Raw genomic sequence first — 21,874 nt, 5'->3', positions numbered from 1 at the left:
CGAGGCACTAGCTCATAGTCTGAAGGAAACGCGTCTGTTCCTTACCCTTGTTCGGCCTTTTAGAGGCTGCTGTGAAGGCAGGGTTTTTGCCCAGAGGCTCAGAAGGCCTACATCTGCCGTGTTTCATTCGACAGGAGTGGACCTTGCTTGGGGCGAGGCTAATTAATTAATTTACTTATTTATTTATTTATTGGGCTTCGTTGGGTCTTCGTTGCTGCGTGTGGGCTTTCTCTAGTTGCAGTGAGCGGGGGCTACTCTTCGTTGTGGTGCGTGGCCTTCTCACTGCGGTGGCTTCTCTTGTTGCGGAGCACGGGCTCTAGGCACGTGGGCTTCAGTAGTTGCAGCACGTGGGCTCAGTAGTTGTGGCTCGTGGGCTCTACAGCTCAGGCTCAGTAGTTGTGGCGCACGGGCTTAGCTGCTCCACAGCATGTGGCATCTTCCCGGACCAGGGCTTGAACCCGTGTCCCCTCCATCCCACCCTCTGTGCCCCAACTGCTAGGACAACTGGCTGAAAATGCCCTCTGAAGTTGTGATGTTTCTGGAAAACTTGTGTGAAAATTCTCTGAATATCACAGCAGCAAAGTCGCCAGTGGTGGGGCTGCAAGGGCACATCTCTGCCCACCTCTTTACCTGACCACATGTATAATCATATCACAGGGAAGAACAGGCCGTGGGGAACAGTGACAGGAGCTTGCAATTACAAAAGGTAAGCAAGTGAGCGCTAATGCCTAATCACAGATTTACACAAGGATTCCAGACAGATATGAAGCCAGAGCCTCAAACCAAGGGATTCTTCCAAAGTCTCACACGCTCTCCTAGTCGACTGTTCCCGGGCTTCCCAGAGATGAGAATGATGCTCACGTTTAAGTTCACATTTACACGTGACTGCAGGAACGAGGCCGCCCCTCCCTTCCTCCTCGTGTGGACCTGGCTCAGACTAACGCCTGCCGAGGCTAATGCCCCTCGCAGATTGCCCTGTCAGTCCTCCGCGCGCCCACAGGGCTGCGTCAGAGGAGTGAGTGAGCCCACCGTCTGGCCGCACCTGCCCTTCCTGGACAGCCTCCCTCTTGCTCTGCCCCTGCAGCTTCCCCTCGGGCTCGTCCCCACGCGGCTGCCTCTCATCCTGCCCAGTTCAACAGCCGCTTAAGCCCCTCCACTCAGGTCCGGAAGGGCATCGCCACCCTTGCTGTGTTTTTCCAGCTTTGCTGATGTGTAACTGACAACACTGTAACATATCTACAGTGGACAACGTGACGTGATACACACATGCGTTGTGAAAGGATCCCCCCATCGAATTAATTGACACATCCATCACCTCACATATTTACCCTTTTAAATCTTTTTTGGACACTTAAGTTCTACTCTCTCAGCAAATTTCAATTATACGATACAACATTATCAACTACAGTCACCATGTCAGACATCAGATCCTCAGACCTTATTCCTCTGACAGCTGAAAGTTTGGACCCTTTACCAACCTCTCCCTGTTTCCTCCACCCACCCAGCCCCTGGCAACCACCATTCTACTCACTGTTTCTAGGAGTTCAACTCTTTTTTGGGGGGTGGCACCATCATCACCCCTTTGTCTCCACAAGTCCAGGGTGAGAACTTCATAAAAGCTTTCAAAACAACGACCTGCTCTCTTCTCGTGTGGAAATTGCTTTGCCAGTTTGCAAGTAGGTCTTTACACCCATACCCTGTGTCAAACGTGATTCTGCCAGCCACGGGGGAAATCCTACTCAGTGGCAGTCTCCATAGGCACCTGTACACATGGACTAAGAATGCCAGTCCCTGTCACAGCAGGCACGTGAGCTGGGAGGCCAAAGGTTTGTCCGGATAAGCAATGGCATCAAGAAGGCCTCCCTGGAGGAGGGGACTTTTGAATTTGAAAGCCTTGCTATTTACTGAGCATGTCTTCCACAGGCTGGATGTGCTACCTTTAGTTTGCTTCTTTCAAGTTCTTCCTGATAAAGAACCGTGGTTCTAGTTTTGTGGCATGAAAACAAGTCACTCATGTGACTCGTAGTTTGAGGATGGCCTTGTCCTCTGCCAGGGCTGCAGGGAGTCCTTGGTGGTCCTTCCTGCCGGGCTATACACTCCACAAGGGCAGCAATCTCTTCCTGCCTGGTCTGGGCACACCATGTATTTGCTGAATGAATGCCCATCTCATACCTACTCTGTGACTCAGGGAGGATCGAATCCAGAGTGTCCCAGCCTCTATATTTGACTTTCAGCAGCACGGGATTAAAATGCTAAGGCAAGTTCCTCACCATATATATATCCCAACATATGAATGTTTAAATCTCAACCTTTCATGCAAAAGGGTCACCCAGCCAGCATGTGACCTGGATGTCATGAGGTTATCTGGGGTGGAAGTAAGTCATCCAACACGGAGACAGGATGAGTTATACCCACAGAACTGGTTCTACATATTAAAAGGTATGAACCCACACTAAGCCAAGGCCTGGTAACAAGTCTAAACAGTGACTCTGTTATAGACTAACTGGTTGAGTTACCAGAGGTACATTTTAAACTAAGTTCTGATAGTCTTCAAATGAAGCCTTTAAAACGCTAAGGACTGGAAGGTATAAAAATTTTTTACTCGCTACGATGTATTCCCTTCTCTAATTTTTTTTTTTTCCCTTCTCTAATTTTTAAGAACAGAACAAAACAGTTAACTTGAGTTTTCGTTTCAGTGCGTTATAATCTCGTGGTAGGTCTCAAAAATCTTTCCAACGTAATTTGCAAAGATAGCCATCTCAATGCCTGTAAGACATCTTTCGTCAATTGGAGGAATTCACATACTCGTCCTGCCACCTCTTTCCGCAATGGCAATGGTTCTCATCTATACTTTGTAATGGTTTGTTGCCTAAACCCCTTAAATCCAGGCCCACGACCCCATCAGCACCGAGTTCTGCTCTAGCCCCACCTATGTCCGACCCGGTTCAGGGAAGGCAGAAGCTCACCACAACTCGCGTGGGCTGCTGCCCAGGTTCTGACAGCGCTCTGCCCCTCCCCCGGTCCCCACCTCCACCTCATCCTTGACAGTTTCTGATCCTATCAATACATCCAACCTGTGTGGGGGACCCCAGACTCTGCTTCTTACCCTACCTGTACCTTCTCCTCCTTCCATTTCCATTACTACCTTTGGACTCATTTGCCTGCAAATCCGTTTTCAGAAGAGTCTGCTCATGGGTTTAGAAACTCTAGCCACTGACTTGTCAAATTTACCCACACGGATCCAAAGTTTCCTTATTATCCTGCTTTATCCGTTTCCCCCGACCAGAGTCCTAGTTATAGTACAATACTTTCAACCACCGTAATGAGGCAGCATAAGAGAGTTCCAGAACTTCCACTAACTGTATGGTATAATTTCACCTCTGTGGGCTCAGTTATTTTCTTGTGTATGAAATGTGAGGGTTCAAAGAGAAGACCTTCACGGAAGAAGAAACTAACATTTACTGAACGCTTCTCTTGGGCCGAGTGGATGCTGCTTGCGTCTATGCAGCCTCTTAACACTGCGGGAGGGAAGGTCCCGTCACTTCCGTTCTCCAGGTGAGGCATCTGAAGGTCAGGCTGGGTGAGCCTGCCCAAGGCCGCCTGGTCCAAGCAGAGCGGTCAGGTCCAGCCTCGGCCACAGCTGCCCCTGTCCCTCTGGTCCCTTCCGGCTCCAAAATGCTCTCCTACACCCCGTAACTGCAACTACCACGGCCTGGGCCCTGATCAGTCCCAAAGGGTTTCTGGTCACTCCAGCAAAGATCAGCTTCACGAGTGGGACATGAGATCTCAATTCTAGAGAACAGGTTGAGACCAGCTAAAACTGGAAAACTTGCACATCACTTGTGAATGTGATTTAAAAAACAAAAACACCCAGATATACACACAAAAACGTGCTTTCATCCCCTGCTCAAAGTTATGGAGCAACAGTAGAGAAACGCTGTGGAAGACAGAATTCTTCCCGGACACGCACTGCTGCAGGTTGGGGGCTGTACCTGCAGACAGAGGGAAACGGCTCTCTAAATAGGGTCCTGATCAAACCAGGCTCAAAAATTTATGAGACACTTTTGGGATTCTGTTGCCAACTCCAGTTTCTTTGCCCTATTCTATAGCATGTGTCTGCATCACCTTTCCTGCACGGGTGCTAACGGCCTTTTTATTACCCTGATTTGTAAAAGGAAATTTCAGAAGCTTTAACTTATCCAGAACCTCTGTGCTGCTGCTTTATTTATTTATTTATTTATTTTCTTCCTTTTTTTTTTTTTTTGGCCACACTGTGTGGCATGCAGGATCTTAGTGCCGTGACCAGGGATGGAACCCACGCTCCCTGCAGTGGAATTGTGGAGTCCTAACCACTGGACTGCCAGGGAAGTCCCCTCTGTGCTGCTGCTTTAAAAGAAAAGTGTGACTGGGAAGCAGCCCGTGTGGGTAGTGATGAGATGCAGCCACACGCAAGGGGCAGATTCCTCTCATTCTCATAGCCACGTAAAGTTTACGGGAAGAGGAGGGTGAAAAAACTGCCTATGCAAAATGGGAGGGGGGTGTGAAGGTGGCGATGGGCAAATGGTGCTTACTTGGCTTCAAAGTAGGAACAAAGCAACACTACTTTATTCGGCTGATCAGCCCCTTCAACAGTGCCAGCCAGACAGGCTCCTGATTAATACTTAATGAATTAAGTTACTCTTTCTGCCATGGAAGTCCATATGACGATGCTAGCTATATAAAAGCATCTATATTACTAAGTATCGTAATCCCAAATTCAATATTTTAATTTCTTTTTTAGATATGCAAAGCAAATTTTGTATCTCTTCCTAAGACCTACAAATTCTGAAAATCAGAGCTAAATCTATTCCTATAAACAAGGAGAAAAATCAGGAAGCCCATACACCAGGTAATGGAATTAGAGATTTTAATTTTCTTTCTGCTTATCTGTAGTTTTAAATTGTTCTACAGAGAACATGTATGATTATTTTAATAAGGCTCAATGACTTTATGCTAAACTGGAACTTAAAAACCACATTGTAAGTGCCTCTCCAATTTCTCATAGAATAAGAATTTGACTTTTTTATTTTTTATTTTTTACAGTTACTGCTTAATTAAAAATATCTTAAATCTATACTGGCCAAGTACTCTTTTCAGAGTGATGGCAATGCTACGGTGAGACACCAAGTCCTCTGCCAGAAGAGAAGGGATGCCAAAAACTTCACACATATTAGAAAAAATTAAATTCTATTTATACTTGGTATATGACTAGCTGTTGTGAAATACTAAGTTTACCTTCTAACTAGAAATAAAATACAAAGCCAGCTTTCCTCAGCAGTAGTTCATTCTATTTTTACATTTTGGCATGAATTACACTGACATATCTTTTTATATATTTTAAGAGTTCCACATTAATGAAGCCAAGAAATTGTCTGAAATGAAACAAAGAACTGAAACCCTATAAATACCAAAAAGGTATTAATTAGGCCAAGGCTTCATTTGGAAGGACACACTCTCCTGCTCGAGACCAGCAGTCCGGGTCAGAGGAGGGCAGGGAGGGGGTGGGGGGCGACCATTCACTGCTACATCTAAAAGTAAATGAGGCGATTCTCTGTTTCCCATTGCTTTTCTTTTGCGAGTCATAAATCCTGAAAATGAATTCTGACCTGGGTAGGGGAAAGCAGGAAACTACAGAGAGGAGGTGAAGAGTCAAAGCACCAGTGAACACCTGGCTGCTTCATCTTTTCTATTAACCTTAAAAAGAGATGTGCGAGGGAAGGAAGGCAGAGCAGGAGCACTGAGGATCTCTCTTTGGACGTCCCTATCATCCCACCCAGCAAGCCCTAATTACGGAACATCACTCTCTGCTTGGTTTTTAGAGCGATGAGAGCCTGACCTTTTGTTTGCCCAAGTTAAACACAACCACGGCACCCAACTCTACCTTACACACCTCTTGAATGTCCTTGATTCTTCACGCCCATCCTAAATTCTGTGGCCACATTAACCCTGCAGGCTCCCAGTCTGGCCTCATCCTATTATAAGTCCCCAAATCCCAACTCCCTCTTGTGAGAGGCACCAGAATCACAACTAACTGCTGAACAATCATCAACAGGAAGACACTGGAACTCACCAAAAAAGATAACCCCACATCCAAAGACAAACGAGAAGCCCCAGTGAGACGGTAGGAGGGGTGCAATCACAATAAAATCAAATCCCATAACCACTGGGTGGGTGACTCACAAACTGCAGAACAATTATATCACAGAAGTCCACCCACTGGAGTGAAGGCTCTGAGCCCCACGTCAGGCTTCCCAACCTGCGGGTCCGGCAACAGGAGGAGGAATTCCCAGAGAATCAGACTTTGAAAGCTAGTGGGATTTGATTGCAGGACTTCAACAGGACTGGGGGAAACAGAGACTCTACTCTCGGAGGGCACACACAAAGTAGTGTGCACATCAGGACCCAGGGGGAAGGAGCAGTGACCCCATAGTAGACTGAACCAGACCTACCTGCTAGTGTTGGAGAGTCTCCTGCAGAGGCAGGGGGTGGCTGTGGCTCACCATGGGGACAAGGACACTGCAGGCTCCAGTGCTGGGTTGCCTCAGGCCAAACAACTAACAGGGAGGGAACTCAGCCCCACCCATCACTAGGCAAGCAGATTAAAGTTTTACTGAGCTCTGCCCACCAGAGCAGCACCCACCTCTACCCACCACCAGTCCCTCCCATCAGGAAGCTTGCACAAGCCCCTTAGATAGCCTCATCCACCAGAGGGCAGACAGCAGAAGCAAAAAGAACTAAAATCCTGCAGCCTGTGGACAAAAACCACATTCACAGAAAGACAGACAAGATGAAAAGGAAGAGGGCTATGTACCAGATGAAGGAACAAGATAAAACCCCAGAAAAACAACTAAATGAAGTGGAGATAGACAACCTTCCAGAAAAAAAATTCAGAATAATGATAGTGAAGATGATCCAGGACCTCGGAAAAAGAATGGAGGCAAAGATCGAGAAGATGCAAGAAATGTTTAACAAAGACCCAGAAGAATTAAAGAACAAACAAACAGAGATGAACAATACAATAACTGAAATGAAAACTACACTAGAAGGAATCAATAGCAGAATAACTGAGGCAGAAGAACAGATAAGTCACCTGGAAGACAGAATGGTGGAATTCACTGCTGCGGAACAGAATAAAGAAAAAAGAATGAAAAGAAATGAAGACAGCCTAAGAGACCTCTGGGACAACATTAAATGCAACAACATTTGAATTATAGGGGTCCCAGAAGGAGAAGAGGGAGAGAGAAAGGACCAGAGAAAATATTTGCAGAGATTATAGTCGAAAACTTCCCTAACATGGGAAAGAAAATAGCCACCCAAGTCCAGGAAGCACAGCAAGTCCCATACAGGATAAACCCAAGGAGAAACACGCCAAGACACATAGTAATCAAACTGACAAAAATTAAAGACAAAGAAAAATTACTAAAAGCAACAAGGGAAAAATGACAAATAACATACAAAGGAACTCCCATAAGGTTAACAGCTGCTTTCTCAGCAGAAATTCTACAAGCCAGAAGGGAGCAGCACAATATATTTAAAGTGATGAAAGGGAAGAACCTATAACCAAGATTACCCGGCAAGGGTCTCATTCAGATCGATGGAGAAATCAAAAGCTTTACAGACAAGCAAAAGCTAAGAGAATTCAGCACCACCAAAACAGCTCTACAACAAATGCTAAAGGAACTTCTCTAAGTGGGAAACACAAGAGAAGAAAAGGACCTACAAAAACAAACCCAAAACAATTAAGAAAATGGTCATATGAACATACATATCGATAATTACCTTAAACGTGAATGGATTAAATGCTCCAACCAAAAGACACAGGCTCGCTGAATGGATACAAAAACAAGACCCATATATATGCTGTCTACGAGAGACCCACTTCAGACCTAGGGACACATATAGACTGAAAGTGAGGGGATGGAAAAAGATATTCCATACAAGTGGAAATCAAAAGAAAGCTGAAGTACCAATACTCATATCAGATACAATAGACTCTAAAATAAAGAATGTTACAAGAGACAAGGAAGGACACTACATAATGATCAAGGGATCAATCCAAGAAGATATAATAACAATTATAAATATATATGCACCCAACATAGGAGCACCTCAACACAGGAGCACCTCAACACATAAGGCAAATGCTAACAGCTATAAAAGAGGAAATCGACAGTAACACAACAACAGTGGGGGATTTTAACACCTCACTTACACAAATGGACAGATCATCCAGACAGAAAATTAATAAGGAAACGAAAGCTTTAAATGACACTACAGACCAGATAGATTTAATTGATATTTATGCGACATTCCATCTTTAAACAGCAGATTACACTTTCTTCCCAAGTGCACATGGAACGTTCTCCAGGATAGATCACATCTTGGGGCACAAATCAAGCCTCAGTAAATTTAAGAAAATTGAAATCATATCAGCATCATTTCCGACCACAACACTGAGATTAGAAGTAAATTACAGGGAGAAAAACATAAAAAACACGAACACATGGAGGTTAAACAATACATTACTAAATAACCAAAAGATCACTGAAGAAATCAAAGAGGAAATCAAAAAATACCTAGAGACAAATGACAATGAAAACACGACCATCCAAAACATGTGGGATGCAACAAAAGCAGTTCTAAGAGGGAAGTTTATAGCAATACAATCCTACCTCAAGAAACAAGAAAAACCTCAAATAAACAATCTAACCTTACACCTAAAGGAACTAGAGAAAGAAGAACAAACAAACCCAAAGTTAGTAGATGGAAAGAAATCATAAAGATCAGAGCAGAAATAAACGAAATAGAAACAAAGAAAACAATAGTAAAGATCAATAAAACTAAAAGCTGGTTCTTTGAGAAGATAAACAAAATTGATAAACCATTAGCCAGACTCATCAAGAAAAAGAGGGAGAGGACTCAAATCAATAAAATTAGAAATGAAAAAGAAGTTGCAACAGACACCGCAGAAATACAAAGCATCCTAAGAGACTACTACAAGCAACTCTATGCCAATAAAATGGACAACCTGGAAGAAATGGACAAATTCTTAGAAAAGCACAACCTTCCGAGACTGAACCAGGAAGAAATAGAAAATAAAAACAGACCAATCACAAGCACTGAAATTGAAACTGTGATGAAAAGTTGTCCAACAAACAAAAGCCCAGGACCAGATGGCCTCACAGGCGAATTCTATCAAACATTTAAAGAAGAGTTAACATCTATCCTTCTCAAACTCTTCCGAAAAATTGCAGAGGAAGGAACACTCCCAAACTCATTCTACGATGCCACTATCACCCTGACACCAAAACCAGAGGAAGAGACTACAAAAAAAGAAAATTACAGACCAATATCACTGATGAATATAGATGCAAAAATGCTAAACAAAATACTAGTAAACAGAATCCAACAACACATTAAAAGGATCATACACCATGATCAAGTGGGATTTATCCCAGGGATGCAAGGATTCTTCAATATATGCAAGTCAATCAATGTGATGTTAACAAATTGAAGAATAAAAACCATATGATCATCTCAATAGACGCAGAAAAGGCTTTTGACAAAACTCAACACCCATTTATGATAAAAACTCTCCAGAAAGTGGGCATAGAGGGAACCTACCTCAACATAATAAAGGCCATATATGACAAACCCACAGCAAATATCATTCTCAATGGTGAAAAACTGAAAGCATTTCCTCTAAGATCAGGAACAAGACAAGGATGTCCACTCTCACAACTATTATTCAATATAGTTTTGTAAGTCCTAGCCACAGCAATCAGAGAAGAAAAAGAAATAAAAGGTGTACAAATTGGAAAAGAAGAAGTAAAACTGTCACTGTTTGCAGATGACATGATACTATACATAGAGAATCCTTAAGACGCCACCAGAAAACTACTAGAGCTAATCAATGAATTTGGTAAAGTTGCAGGATACAAAATTAATGCACAGAAACCTCTTGCATTCCTATACACTAACAACAAAAGATCAGAAAGAGAAGTTAAGGAAACAATCCCATTCACCATTGCAACAAAAAGAATAAAATACCCAGGAATAAACCTACCTAAGGTTTACCTAAGGAGGTAAAAGTCCTGTACTCAGAAAACTATAAGACACTGATGAAAGAAATCAAAGATGACAAAAACAGATGGAGAGATATACCATGTTCCTGGACTGGAAGAATCAATATTGTGAAAATGACTATACTACCCAAAGCAATCTACAGATTCAATGCAATCCCTATCAAATTACCAGTGGCACTTTTTACAGAACTAGAACAAAAAATCTTAAAATTTGTATGGAGACAAAAAGACCCTGCATAGCCAGAGCAATCTTGAGGGAAAAAAACAGAGCTGGAGGAATCAGACTCCCTGACTTCAGACTATACTACAAAGCTACAGTAGCCAAGACAGTATGGTACTGGCACAAAAACAGAAACATAGATCAATGGAGCAGGATAGAAAGCCCAGAGACAAACCCAAGCACCTATGGTCAACTAATCTATGACAAAGGAGCCAAGGATATACAATGAAGAAAAGACAGCTCCTTCAATAAGTGGGGCCGGGAAAACTGGACAGGTACATGTAAAAGAATGAAATTAGAACACTCCCTAACACCATACACAAAAATAAACTCAAAATGGATTCCAGACCTAAATGTAAGACTGGACAGTATAAAACTCTTAGGTGAAAACAGGAAGAACACTCTTTGACATAAATCACAGCAAGATCTTTTTTGACCCACCTCCTAGAGTAATGGAAGTAAAAACAAATATAAACAAATGGGACCTAATGAAATTTAAAAGCTTTTGCACAGCAAAGGAAACCATAAACAAGTCGAAAAGACAACCCTCAGAATGGGAGAAATATTTGCAAATGAATCAACGGACAAAGGATTAATATCCAAAATATATAAACAGCTCACCCAGCTCAATATTAAAAAACAAACAACCCAATCCAAAAATGGGCAGAAGACCTAAATAGACATTTCTCCAAAGAAGACATACAGATGGCCAAGAGACACATGAAAAGCTGCTCAACATCACTAATTATTAGAGAAATGCAAATCAAAACTACAATGAGAAAAAAAAAAAAAAACTACAATGAGGTATCACCTCACACCAGTTTGAATGGGCATCATCAGAAAATCTACAGACAACAAATGCTGGAGAGGGTGTGGAGAAAAGGGAACCCTCTTGCACTGTTTGTGGGAATGTAAATTGATACAGCCACTATGGAGGTTCCTTATAAAACTCAAAATAGAATTATCATATGACCCAGCAATCCCACTACTGGGCATATACCCAGAGAAAACCATAATTCAAAAAGACACATGCACCCCAATGTTCACTGCAGCACTATTTACAATAGCCAGGTCATGGAAGCAACCTAAATGCCCATCAACAGACGAATGGATAAAGAAGATGTGGTACATATATACAATGGAATATTACTCAGCTATAAAAAGGAATGAAATTGGGTCATTTGTAGAGACATGGATGGATCTAGAGACTGTCATATAGAGTGAAGTAAGTCAGAAAGAGAAAGACAAGTATCATATATTAATGCATATATGTGGAATCTAGAAAAATAGTACAGATGGACCTGTTTGCAAGGCAGAAACAGAGACACAGATGTAGAGAACAAACGTATGGACACCAAGGGGGGAAAGCGGCGGGGGTGTGTTGGTGGGATGAATTGGGAGGTTGGGATTGACATGTATACACTAATATGTATAAAATAGATAACTAATAAGAAGCTGTTGTATAAAAAAAAAGAAATCCCTGAGTCCTTTTTAACCCCTGTGCAATGTGTTCCAGGTATCAGACAACCACAGGTGAAATCCTTCTTCCTCTAACAATTGACAACCCTCTTCTCCGCTGAGGGCAGGGACCCTGTGCCTGTCCTTTCCCCTCTCAGGATCCTCCGGGCACAGCTCAGAGCCCAGAGCAGGGCGGAAGCCCCCGGAGATTATGGGACGAGCCTCTGCTCCGTGTGACGTGGCCAGACACCCAAGCAGCGTCACTGCCTGTGTCCCTCTGTCCTATTGTTTGCCCTCCCCTTCTCATCACTGCTGAAATTCTGTTTGGGGAGCACATTTCAGTTCACAAAGTGCCCCACCAATATTTGCTTGTGATTATGATCTTGCTCGACGCCGCCTTCGATGGGGCCTGGAACCTGTGGAGAGAGACGCAGAGGCCCGGGGGCGGCCAGGCTCCACTTACCGCCACCTGCACCGACTGCATGGCCAGGTCGCACGGTGGCTTCAGGGCCCGCGGCCGCGTGGCGTACCAGAAGGTGGTGAGCGCCGCGAACGCACCGAAGCCCATGAGTGTGTTGGTTGGAAGTGTGCGCACGTACTGCCGGAAGTCAACCATCTCTGGCATCCGAAAGTACTGGGACAGCTCGTGGGCTTGCATCGTCCTGGGTTGGTGGCACACTACACCGATATCTGCCGGAGAGAAAAACGTCACGTTCATTCCAGGGCGGCGCGATGCTGCTCCAGGCTCCCCGGGGCCGACCATCAGCTCGACGCTGGCTGACCAATCGGGGGCACGAAAGCCACAGGCTGACGGTCCAGGTCTTTTCTTGGCTGTCAAATCTCACTTTTCTAAAAACAGTTTAGGAATTCGTTTTACTTCTATCATCGTGTGTAAAGTTTTTGTTGACCACATTAAAAAGATTTAGTCACTCAGAATTCCTGCCATAAAATGTTCCCACAAGGGGCATAAGTTACCATTTTCTTGCCTTATATTCTCTCTCTTGTTCTCTTCCACCTAATCAAATACACTCAACTCTCATTATCACAGCTGATGGGGAGAAGAACAGAGAGGCAGAAACTAGCTCCAACCACCCAAAGGCCATCAGTTTCCATTTCTTCTGACAAAGCTCAGCACAAGCTCACCAGCTGGTGAAAGAGACCAAGCTGGGTTTTGAGTGGGCCCCTCACCTTCCCCACGCTCTTTGTACCACAAAAGCAGCCATATAAGCGCACGGAAAACTGGAGTTGGCTATTCTGACAAAACAGTGTCATTTATATTCCTCAAGCTATTATAGCTAAAATAAATAATAAAAGGGTGTGCATAAATATCTAGAGATATTTATCTAGCAAATATCTAGAGAGATTATAGCATACTATTTGAGAGAAAGTATAAAATAGTATTTAAGATCCCAGATTCTAGAGCCAAATCCCGCCTCCCCAGCTCATCAGCTGTATGACTGGGGACAAATCACTGCCCTTTCTGTGCCTCAGTTTCCTCATCCACAAAAACAGCACCTATCTCATAGGGCTTTTATAAGGACAAAATGGGTCACATAAAGAGCTCAGAATGGTGTGAGGCACCACAATGTGTTCAATCCATGTTGGGCATTATTATTATTTCCTCTACCGACATTCTGTGATTAGTCCTGCATGGAGAACAGTAAGAGACGGAGGTAATAAAAGACGACACAACTACAGGGAGCTTACATACAAAATTAAGAAGCCAAAACACACCAAAGAAAATCAGATGAACAACCCCATATATATAGTAAAGCCTCAAATTGAATATTATAAACAATTAATATATATATATCTCAATGTAAAAATAAATGTGCAGTACAGAGAACAAATAAGAATAATTCTAATTAGAAAATTATTGATGAATAACTGCTCTAAAGTATGTTTGGCAGTACAGGCAAGGAAATCCTAGTAAACGATCTGAAAGACTTTTCTCAAAAACTGCCCGGCAATGCGACAAGTGTTAACCTTTATCATTAATTCAGATGGTATTTTTGAGCTCATTATATGTTTTTTAAATAGCTAGGTCCCAAGACTGAAAATCGTTTTTTTTTCCCCAAATATAGAAATCCTCTTCAAATTTAAATCTACATCATCGTATATATATTTTTACAGAGCTGCAGACTATCAGGAGCTTTCACTGGCCATCAATACTCTAGGAGGCAATGTAATGCAATCTTGTGCTACAATAGTCCTGTGTAGGCATACACACACACACACACACAGACACACACACACACACAGACACACACAGACACACAGACACACACACACAGACACACACACACAGACACACACACACACACACAGACACACACACAGACACACACACACACAGACACACACACACACACACAGACACACACACAGACACACACACACAGACACACACAGACACACACACACAGACACACACACACACACAGACACACACACACAGACACACACACATACAGACACACACACACACAGACACACACACACAGACACACACACACAGACACACAGACACACACACACACAGACACACACACACACACACACAGACACACACACACACACACAGACACACAGACACACAGAAAATTTCGAGCTTTAACATGACAACAGAGAAGGAGCAGGTAAGTGCCTTTCTTCAGGTCATAACTGTGCAGAGAAAGCACCAGCAGTTACAAAACCACTCACCATCTGTGCCACTAACAGCTGGCTGCTGGGTGACACACCACTGCAGAAACAGACTAGGCAGCGGGGTAGGGGCGGAGGAGGGGATGGACGTGCTCACCTGGCGCTTACCCAGCCTGCCAAGTTCTCTCAGGGCATCCGTCACATGCCTGGTCCTGTGCTGCTGCCCACTGGGCTAAAGGTAACTAGCAGACAAAATCCATACTTGACTTCCCAAGAGAACAGACAGTGGAGGATAGGCCAATGAGAAGCTGGGAGCAGTCACCCCACTGGGCAGGGACAGGATCAGTGAGTGTCAATGCCGGTGCCAGTTCTGAAGACAGACACTGTTTTCTTTCTGCTCAGCAGCCCAATAAGGAGAGACAATGGGCATATTTTTTTTAAAACCATTGAAATGAACGATCAGATGTTGGGTGGTCATGTCAAACGGACATAAGACAGCTCAAGAAAGTAACTGATTATCAGTACACTGACAGCAGGTTTCTTCTAGATGAATTCATAACTCGAACTGAACTATCCCAGCCATTCAACAATTCTGAGCATCTTGTGTGGGCTAGGAGCTGGGAAGACAGCGCCAGATGACCTGGTCTGGGCTCTCAACAGGCTAACCAGCTAGTGGGGGAGATAAACAAGCAGTATCTGTCTGCAAGGTGGAGTAAGTCTTAGCACCGTTAAGACCCAGTGATCAGGGAAGGCCCCTCTGAGGAGGGGACGTTTACACCGAGACTTCGAGCATAAGCAGACAAATCAAGTCCAGCTCTTACTGGCCCCGACTGGTCAGATTTCATACACAGTATTGCAACTCCACGGACGCATAGAAACCTTATGCATATAATGTGCGCACCTGCCTTTCCCTCCAACCACTCTGGCTGTCTTCATCACCTCACAGCACTTCGAGTCTGAATGGGAAGTACCCACCCTATTTATTACACACATGCCTGCCCTTCCCTCCTCTCTCCCCAAAGTCCCTGAAGTCATTTCCGTAAAACCTAGATGGTGCAAATTTACAGGAGTTGTTCAACAGACTCACATCCCTGTGTGAGAATATTAAATCATCCCCCCATAAACAAACACAGTCATAAACAAGTGATTAATTTTTTTAGATTATATTAAGCATCAGCAATAGCCAAGCTATTATACTAAGAAAGAAATGTCTATTTCTAGAAATAAGTCTAGGAAAGAAAACTTTAAAAAAAAAAAAAAAAAACCCCAGAAAATTGCTGATTCGGTGGCATTATACTAAGAAAAAAATAAGTCTATTTCTAGAAATAAGTTTAGGAAAGAAAACTTAAAAAAAAAAACACAGAAAAGTGCTGATTCAATAGCACCCATGCAAGAACATTTTATTAGGTACTAATCTGTAACACTAAGGATTTAAATCCAGCTAAATTCTTATCTTTAGTGGGTTATGATGACAAGCTATAGCAGTTTAATTCATGCCTTTTAGCTGGCAGCCGGGTAACAAGCTGCAAATCAACTTTGCTGAACAAATCGGTTAATGCTATACATGGGAAAACTATAGTCCACACAATGAAGAACGAAGGCAATACCTCATGTAGATCCACGTAAGGGAGAACTCTTAAACGTGAATGGGGAGTATTATAAATCTTTTCCCTTCTATTTAACTGCTATTAAGGAAACGGCACTTGGGCTATTTAGAAATGGAGGCAGACCTACATTCAAAGAAAATTAGCCACAATAAATAGCCTTTAAATGCTCCAGGTGAACACAAACGCCACGTCTTAAGACAGTCCCAGCAGGTCTCTAAGAAGTATCAAGACTCATGTACTTGCCAACAAGCGGTTAAAACCCAGATTTTATTCTTGTTCCAATAGTGCTCTAGTTGGAATCTTTTTCCTAATTCTTAATCTCCACATCATCTCAGGAAGTTTTTTATAGCCCAGGCATATAATCATGGTGCTGTTTGCTAAGAACATGATTCAGTCGGCTTTTAAGCCGGCTTAAGCGGCCAGTATTTGTTGCACACACAAGGCTACTGGCAGCCAGCTCCTCCTTCCCTATAGCTACTCTCACACCTACAGAAAGTGAGCTCGCTCAGCTGAGTCTTTCGTAATTCCTATAAAGCTGGAGTCTAAAACCACAGGGTGACAGGGAGCGTACCAATGGTGGGGGAAACCTGGCACAAGCTCACTGCAAAGAACCAGAGCAGAGGACGCCTTTAAATAGACCTGGGTAGAAATAGATGTACGGGCAGGGGAATAGAAACTGGACTGCATGACCGTCAGAAAACAGAAATCCTGGCACCCAACTGCCCAAACTTCGGAAAGAAGAGCTAAACGATACAATTAGCATCAATTTTGTGTTTTGGGAAGGCTTTCACATCGTGTGTCTTATTTAAACATCAAAATATAAAATCTGATGAGGAAACGGAGGCTGGACACTTACAAGGCTTCCAGAAGGTATCTCCCAAGACCGGGACACCAACCTAACTAAACACATGCTTTTTCCTCTACAGGAACAATTCTTACCCTCTGCTGGGCCGCTGAATCTCTCCACTAAGAACATGCACGTACTTGTCTGCACCTGGGGCTCACAAGCCCCCAGCAGCCCACACCCCAGGTTAGGAACCATGAGAGCAGGCGGCCTCTACAGGTCCCTCCAGCACTCACACGCCACAGTATTAGGAGAGCTCGGCATCTGAAATCCATCTCACTCTCCATGTCCTACAGAACCGCTAGCATTCACCCCTTTACCTCGGCCTGGGAGCATGTGGGTTCAAGGCCTACTGTACACAAAGGGTCACCTCTTACCATTCTGTTTGCACCAGGAAAAAAGTGGCTCAGGGCCAGAGGTAACTCACAAGGGCATCATTCTCTATGGACACACACACACACACACACACACGCATGCACAGCTCCTGCGATTCTGCAAACGGATACTTACATTAGCATTTTATTGTCTTCATGTCATTTATAAATCCCCCAAATGGGTGAGCTGGATGTTTCTCTCCTTCTAAAGTTCCTCAAGCTTTCATCCAGCTGAATAACAGCGGTTTGATGGACTATTTCTCCAGGAATGCAGCCCTCAAACAAACCCACATAAATAGCACCCTTGCCCCAGCAGCAGCAGCAAATGAAGAAGTAAGTCCTGACATCTCGCCTTAAAGCAGCAAGCCAAGCTGGCAAGATGCTGCCATTCCTTGTACACCTCCTCCCCTGCACAATAGGCTGTTTACAGAGGCCTGAAAGCGCCCTCTTTGTCCGGCACTAGCTGGGCAGAGCTCGGCCTCGAGAGCAACAAGAGGGCAGCAGCCAGACCGTGTGCTGTTCTTTCAACAGGCCTCTCCAAACCCGGTGGAGTCTTGCTCCTTAACCCTGGCTGGCAAAGTACCTAAAGCTAGATTTGCTTAAACCATCCCCTCTGGAACCGAAAGGGCAGTCAGGCTCTCTGTAGACAGTGGGAGCCATAGAAGCTCCACAGAGGTGCCCAGGTCTGCTGTTCCAACCTCATCCCACGGGGGAATTCCTGACCGTGGTCGCTGCCCCTGGACCATCTCCTCATCCTGAGCACGAGAAGGAGAAGGGCCACTTGGGTCACTCAGGGATCCCAGGCACAAGGAGCAAGTAGTTCCACAGGGAATTATCCCCACCCGCTGCTTTGGGGCTTTCCTCCCCAAGGAAGCATAGTAAACCTTAAGCCCGCTTAATTTTCATTAAAGTGATTCTGTGTGTGGATCCCCAATTCAATTTCCAAGAAGATTTTAAAAGGAGAAAGGGAGCGGAGATGCTTTGTTTTTAGAAAACTGTTTTATTGAAACAGTCAAGGCAAGCTGAGTAATTCTATACTCAACCACTCCCTGCCCATCTCCTTAAAGCTGTCCAAGAGTGGGACACAAAGCTTTCACAGGCAAGTATAGGGCTAGACTGATTTTTACCAGTAAGATTAGGGCCAGGCCTCACCCGTTCACACTGGCCACCAGCCACCACTACCACATACATCCCAAAATAAAGACATTCCAAATATAATGTGCCCAACTGGAACAGATAAACTTTTAGGGATCAGATGAAACTGGTCAAATGCCTGCTTATTACAGTCTCTGTATTCACCAAGCTATACATATATTTAAGTCACACAACAATATACATTACTTTAGAAATATTTACTGGTTTTCTATTCACATTTCATTAATATTTTATTCAAAGTCTCTGAACATGCTTCTTCCAACAGGGTTTTCAGAATCTCCAAAGCCACATTTTGAGGATTAACAGTTTTCTGTGGCATATCTTCACATTTTTCTCTTCCATTTAAGCTGGTTAAGTGGAAGCATTTTTTGAACTCCCATCTGCAGCTACCACTGCAAAAATTCTCCCAAGTCACAGGAACACATCTGTATAACGTCAGGACAGTTTAAAAAAAATCTGTCCTATGGGTCCATATTCATATAACTAAACCCATACTTCGCTGCTTTCTAAACTGATGTTTAAAAGGTTTTTATAATAATATCCAACGCTTGCCTTTGTAAAGTCCAAAAGTAATTACCCAGAAGTAATTACCCAGCCAGCATTCAATTTCTTTGCCTTAGACTTTTACAAGAACCCAAGATTCGGATTAGCAGGGGTGGCTTCAAGACAGGGTGCCTGGGCTTCCCTGGTGGCACAGTGGTTAAGAATCCGCCTGCCAATGCAGGGGACACGGATTCGAGCCCTGGTCCGGGAAGATCCCACATGCTGTGGAGCAACTAAGCCCATGAGCCACAACTACTGAGCCTGCGCTCTAGAGTCTGTGAGCCACAACTACTGAAAGCCACGCGCCTAGAGCCCGTGCTCCGCAACAAGAGAAGCCAACGCAGTGAGAAGCCTGCGCACCGCAATGAAGAGTGGCCCCCGCTCGCCACAACTAGAGAAAGCCTGCGCGCAGCAACGAAAACCCAATGCAGCCAAAAATAAATAAATAAAATGAATAAACGAAAAAAAAAGACAGGGTGTCCCCTCTACTGATGTTGTTCAAAATAAAATGCCCGAGAGAGCGCACTCCGTAGTGTGAAAGGCTTGGTAAGACTCTAACGTGAGGACTGAAAGAGGGTTTGGGAAAACCTCACCTTCTATTGGGCATGTACATGATTTAATATCCACTTGGGGGTACAAACTTCGAAAACTTGCAGACGCCATTCATGAGGCTTGGAAGTAAACTGCATAACAACAATACAGACACAAAATAGAGAATAACGAGGTGCCAGTAAGTGCAAAAGAAACTGTGGACGCCATCACACCGTCTCGGGGGAGCTGTGTGTGGACGCAGGAGGTGAGCGTGGCCTAAGCAAATGAGCATAACTTCAGGCTCCGGGCATGAGAAGCAGCTCCCCACCTCAGCTCAAGGATTTGGAGCAAGTTAATCCGGAACGCAGGACAGGGTAAGCTGCACAGGAGGTGGGAAGGAAGACGTGCGGGGAAATCAGCATGCGGTTACGATGTCTGTGAGGCCACTGTGAGCTAAGCGTCAGGCCGGCGCTGAGCAGTCACCGTGAGATCACATGTAGTAACAGTCCTCACTGCACGGAGCTGCTACCGTCAATGCAAAGACCAGGAAACCGTGCGGGGAAGTTCAAGTCCCTGCCCAGCTCCGCACAAGAACAGGACTAGAGCCTGGGCTGAGGGCAAGGCCACTGGACCTTAAGAGGCAAGTGCTGGGACCCAGGCACACGGTGATTCAAATCTACACAAAGGTGGGACACAACGCAGAGGATGACAAAAAGCGAGGACACATGGGGCTTTAAAAAGCTGGGATGTGACCCCCAATGTCCACCCACAGGTGAAAAACAGAATGCGGTGCATGCACACGATGGAATATTCTTCAGCCTTTACAAAAGACGGAAATTCTGATACACGCCATGACATGGGTGAACCTTGAAAACGTTATGCCAAGTGAGAGAAGCCAGACACAAAAGGACACATACCATACAATTCTGCTTATACCAGGGGCCTAAAATAGGCGAATTCATAGAGACAGAAAAAGACACACGGTGGGGGTTACTGCTTCACAGTACAGTTCCTGCTTCGGATGATGAGAAATTCTGGACTAGAGTGTGGTTATGGTTATACAACACTGGGAATGTACTTAATGCCACGGAATTTCACACTTAATGCCACGGAATTGCACACTTAACGATGGTTAAAATGGTAAATTTTATGTTACTCATATTTTACCAGAATTTTAAAAAATTTAATCACTTAAAAAAAATACGTACCAGGATTCGGTAACTAAGTGGGTATAAATGGAAAAAAGAGAAGGAATTGGAGGGTGAGTTTTTGAGTCTGGAGAATGGTGGTGGGGCCGTGAAGTGCAGAGGCAGCTCTGAGGCATCTGTAGGCCCTCGTCCCGGGGCGAGTGGAAGGGCGATCCCTCCTCTCCCCGTGCTCCTCTGGGCTCCCCTGCCGACCCCAGCCTTGGGGCCGCCACGGAGGCAGGTGTCACAGCGCACGCCACCTCCGTTCCTCCTCGGCACCCCTGCCCTTGCTGCACCTCACGAACCCCCCAAAGCCCAGCAGAAGGTCCCCGTGCCTCCAAACCCGCTCCGCAGTCCCCCTCACCTACAGCTCTCCTCCCTGGTCCTGCTTTAAGATGTCCAGGGCTTCCCTGGTGGCGCAGTGGCTGAGGGTCCACCTGCCAGCGCAGGGGACGCGGGTTCGAGCCCTGGTCTGGGAAGATCCCACATGCCGTGGAGCAGCTGGGCCTGTGCGCCACAACTATTGAGCCTGCGCTCTAGAGCCCGCGAGCCACAACTACTGAGCCTGCGAGCCACAACCACTGGGACCCGCGCGCCTAGAGCCTGTGCTCTGCAGCAGGAGAGGCCACCACAATGAGAGGCCTGCGCACTGCAGCGGAGAGTGTTCTCTGCTCGCTGCAGCTAGACTGAGCCGGCGCACAGCAGCGAAGACCCAACGCAGCCAAAAAAAAAAGATGTCCAAATCCTACCCAAATAGGCCAGAGGCTGCTTTCCCGAATAAATTCTTACAGGACCCACTCAGTCAGAAGCGGGGAGTCCTTCCTCTGAACTCCAGGAATGCTTTAGTTGTAGCCCTCGTGTGGTCCTTAGCGCCTCCTGTTTTGTGCTTATGGTGAGTGTACGCTTCCCCTGGGGAGATGCTCCCCTCCTCATGGGCCGGAGCCCTGGCCCAACTGTCTCAAGATGCCCTCAGTGCTTAGCATGGTGCCCTGCCCAGAACAGGTGCTTCCTAAACAGTTCCTGAGTCATGAACGACCCCCTGTGATTCTGCCCAGTTCTCTACTGCAAGCCTCCACAAGATGCGTACACAGAGCTGTGATTCTCCAAAGAGAAAGGGGGTATTCAGGCCATTTCCAAACTTCAGCATCTTCCCTTGGCACCCTCGCTGCTGATATGAGACAGTGAGCT

At 44.9% G+C, this 21,874-nt stretch overlaps 1 protein-coding gene across 4 annotated transcripts in view; it reads right to left on the bottom strand.

Annotated features, from left to right (window-relative positions):
- The window catches only part of ACSL1 (acyl-CoA synthetase long chain family member 1), a 75,786-nt gene that overhangs the window by 42,721 nt on the left and 11,191 nt on the right, over positions 1 to 21,874 (bottom strand). For 3 of the 4 annotated variants that reach the window (XM_082375259.1, XM_082375257.1, XM_082375258.1), the window contains exon 2: positions 12,266 to 12,492. The exons of the other annotated variant lie outside the window; for it this stretch is intronic. In XM_082375259.1, coding sequence (XP_082231385.1) covers positions 12,266 to 12,460 — 195 coding nt within the window. In that variant the 5' untranslated portion in view covers positions 12,461 to 12,492. The remainder of the gene's footprint in view (positions 1 to 12,265; positions 12,493 to 21,874) is intronic. 4 annotated transcript variants of the gene reach the window in all.

This window comes from Balaenoptera borealis (assembly GCF_965194805.1).
Source record: "Balaenoptera borealis genome assembly, chromosome: 21".
Taxonomy (NCBI): domain Eukaryota; kingdom Metazoa; phylum Chordata; class Mammalia; order Artiodactyla; family Balaenopteridae; genus Balaenoptera; species Balaenoptera borealis.
Note: the sequence above shows the minus strand (reverse complement) of the source record. Positions and strands in the feature narration are given on the sequence as shown.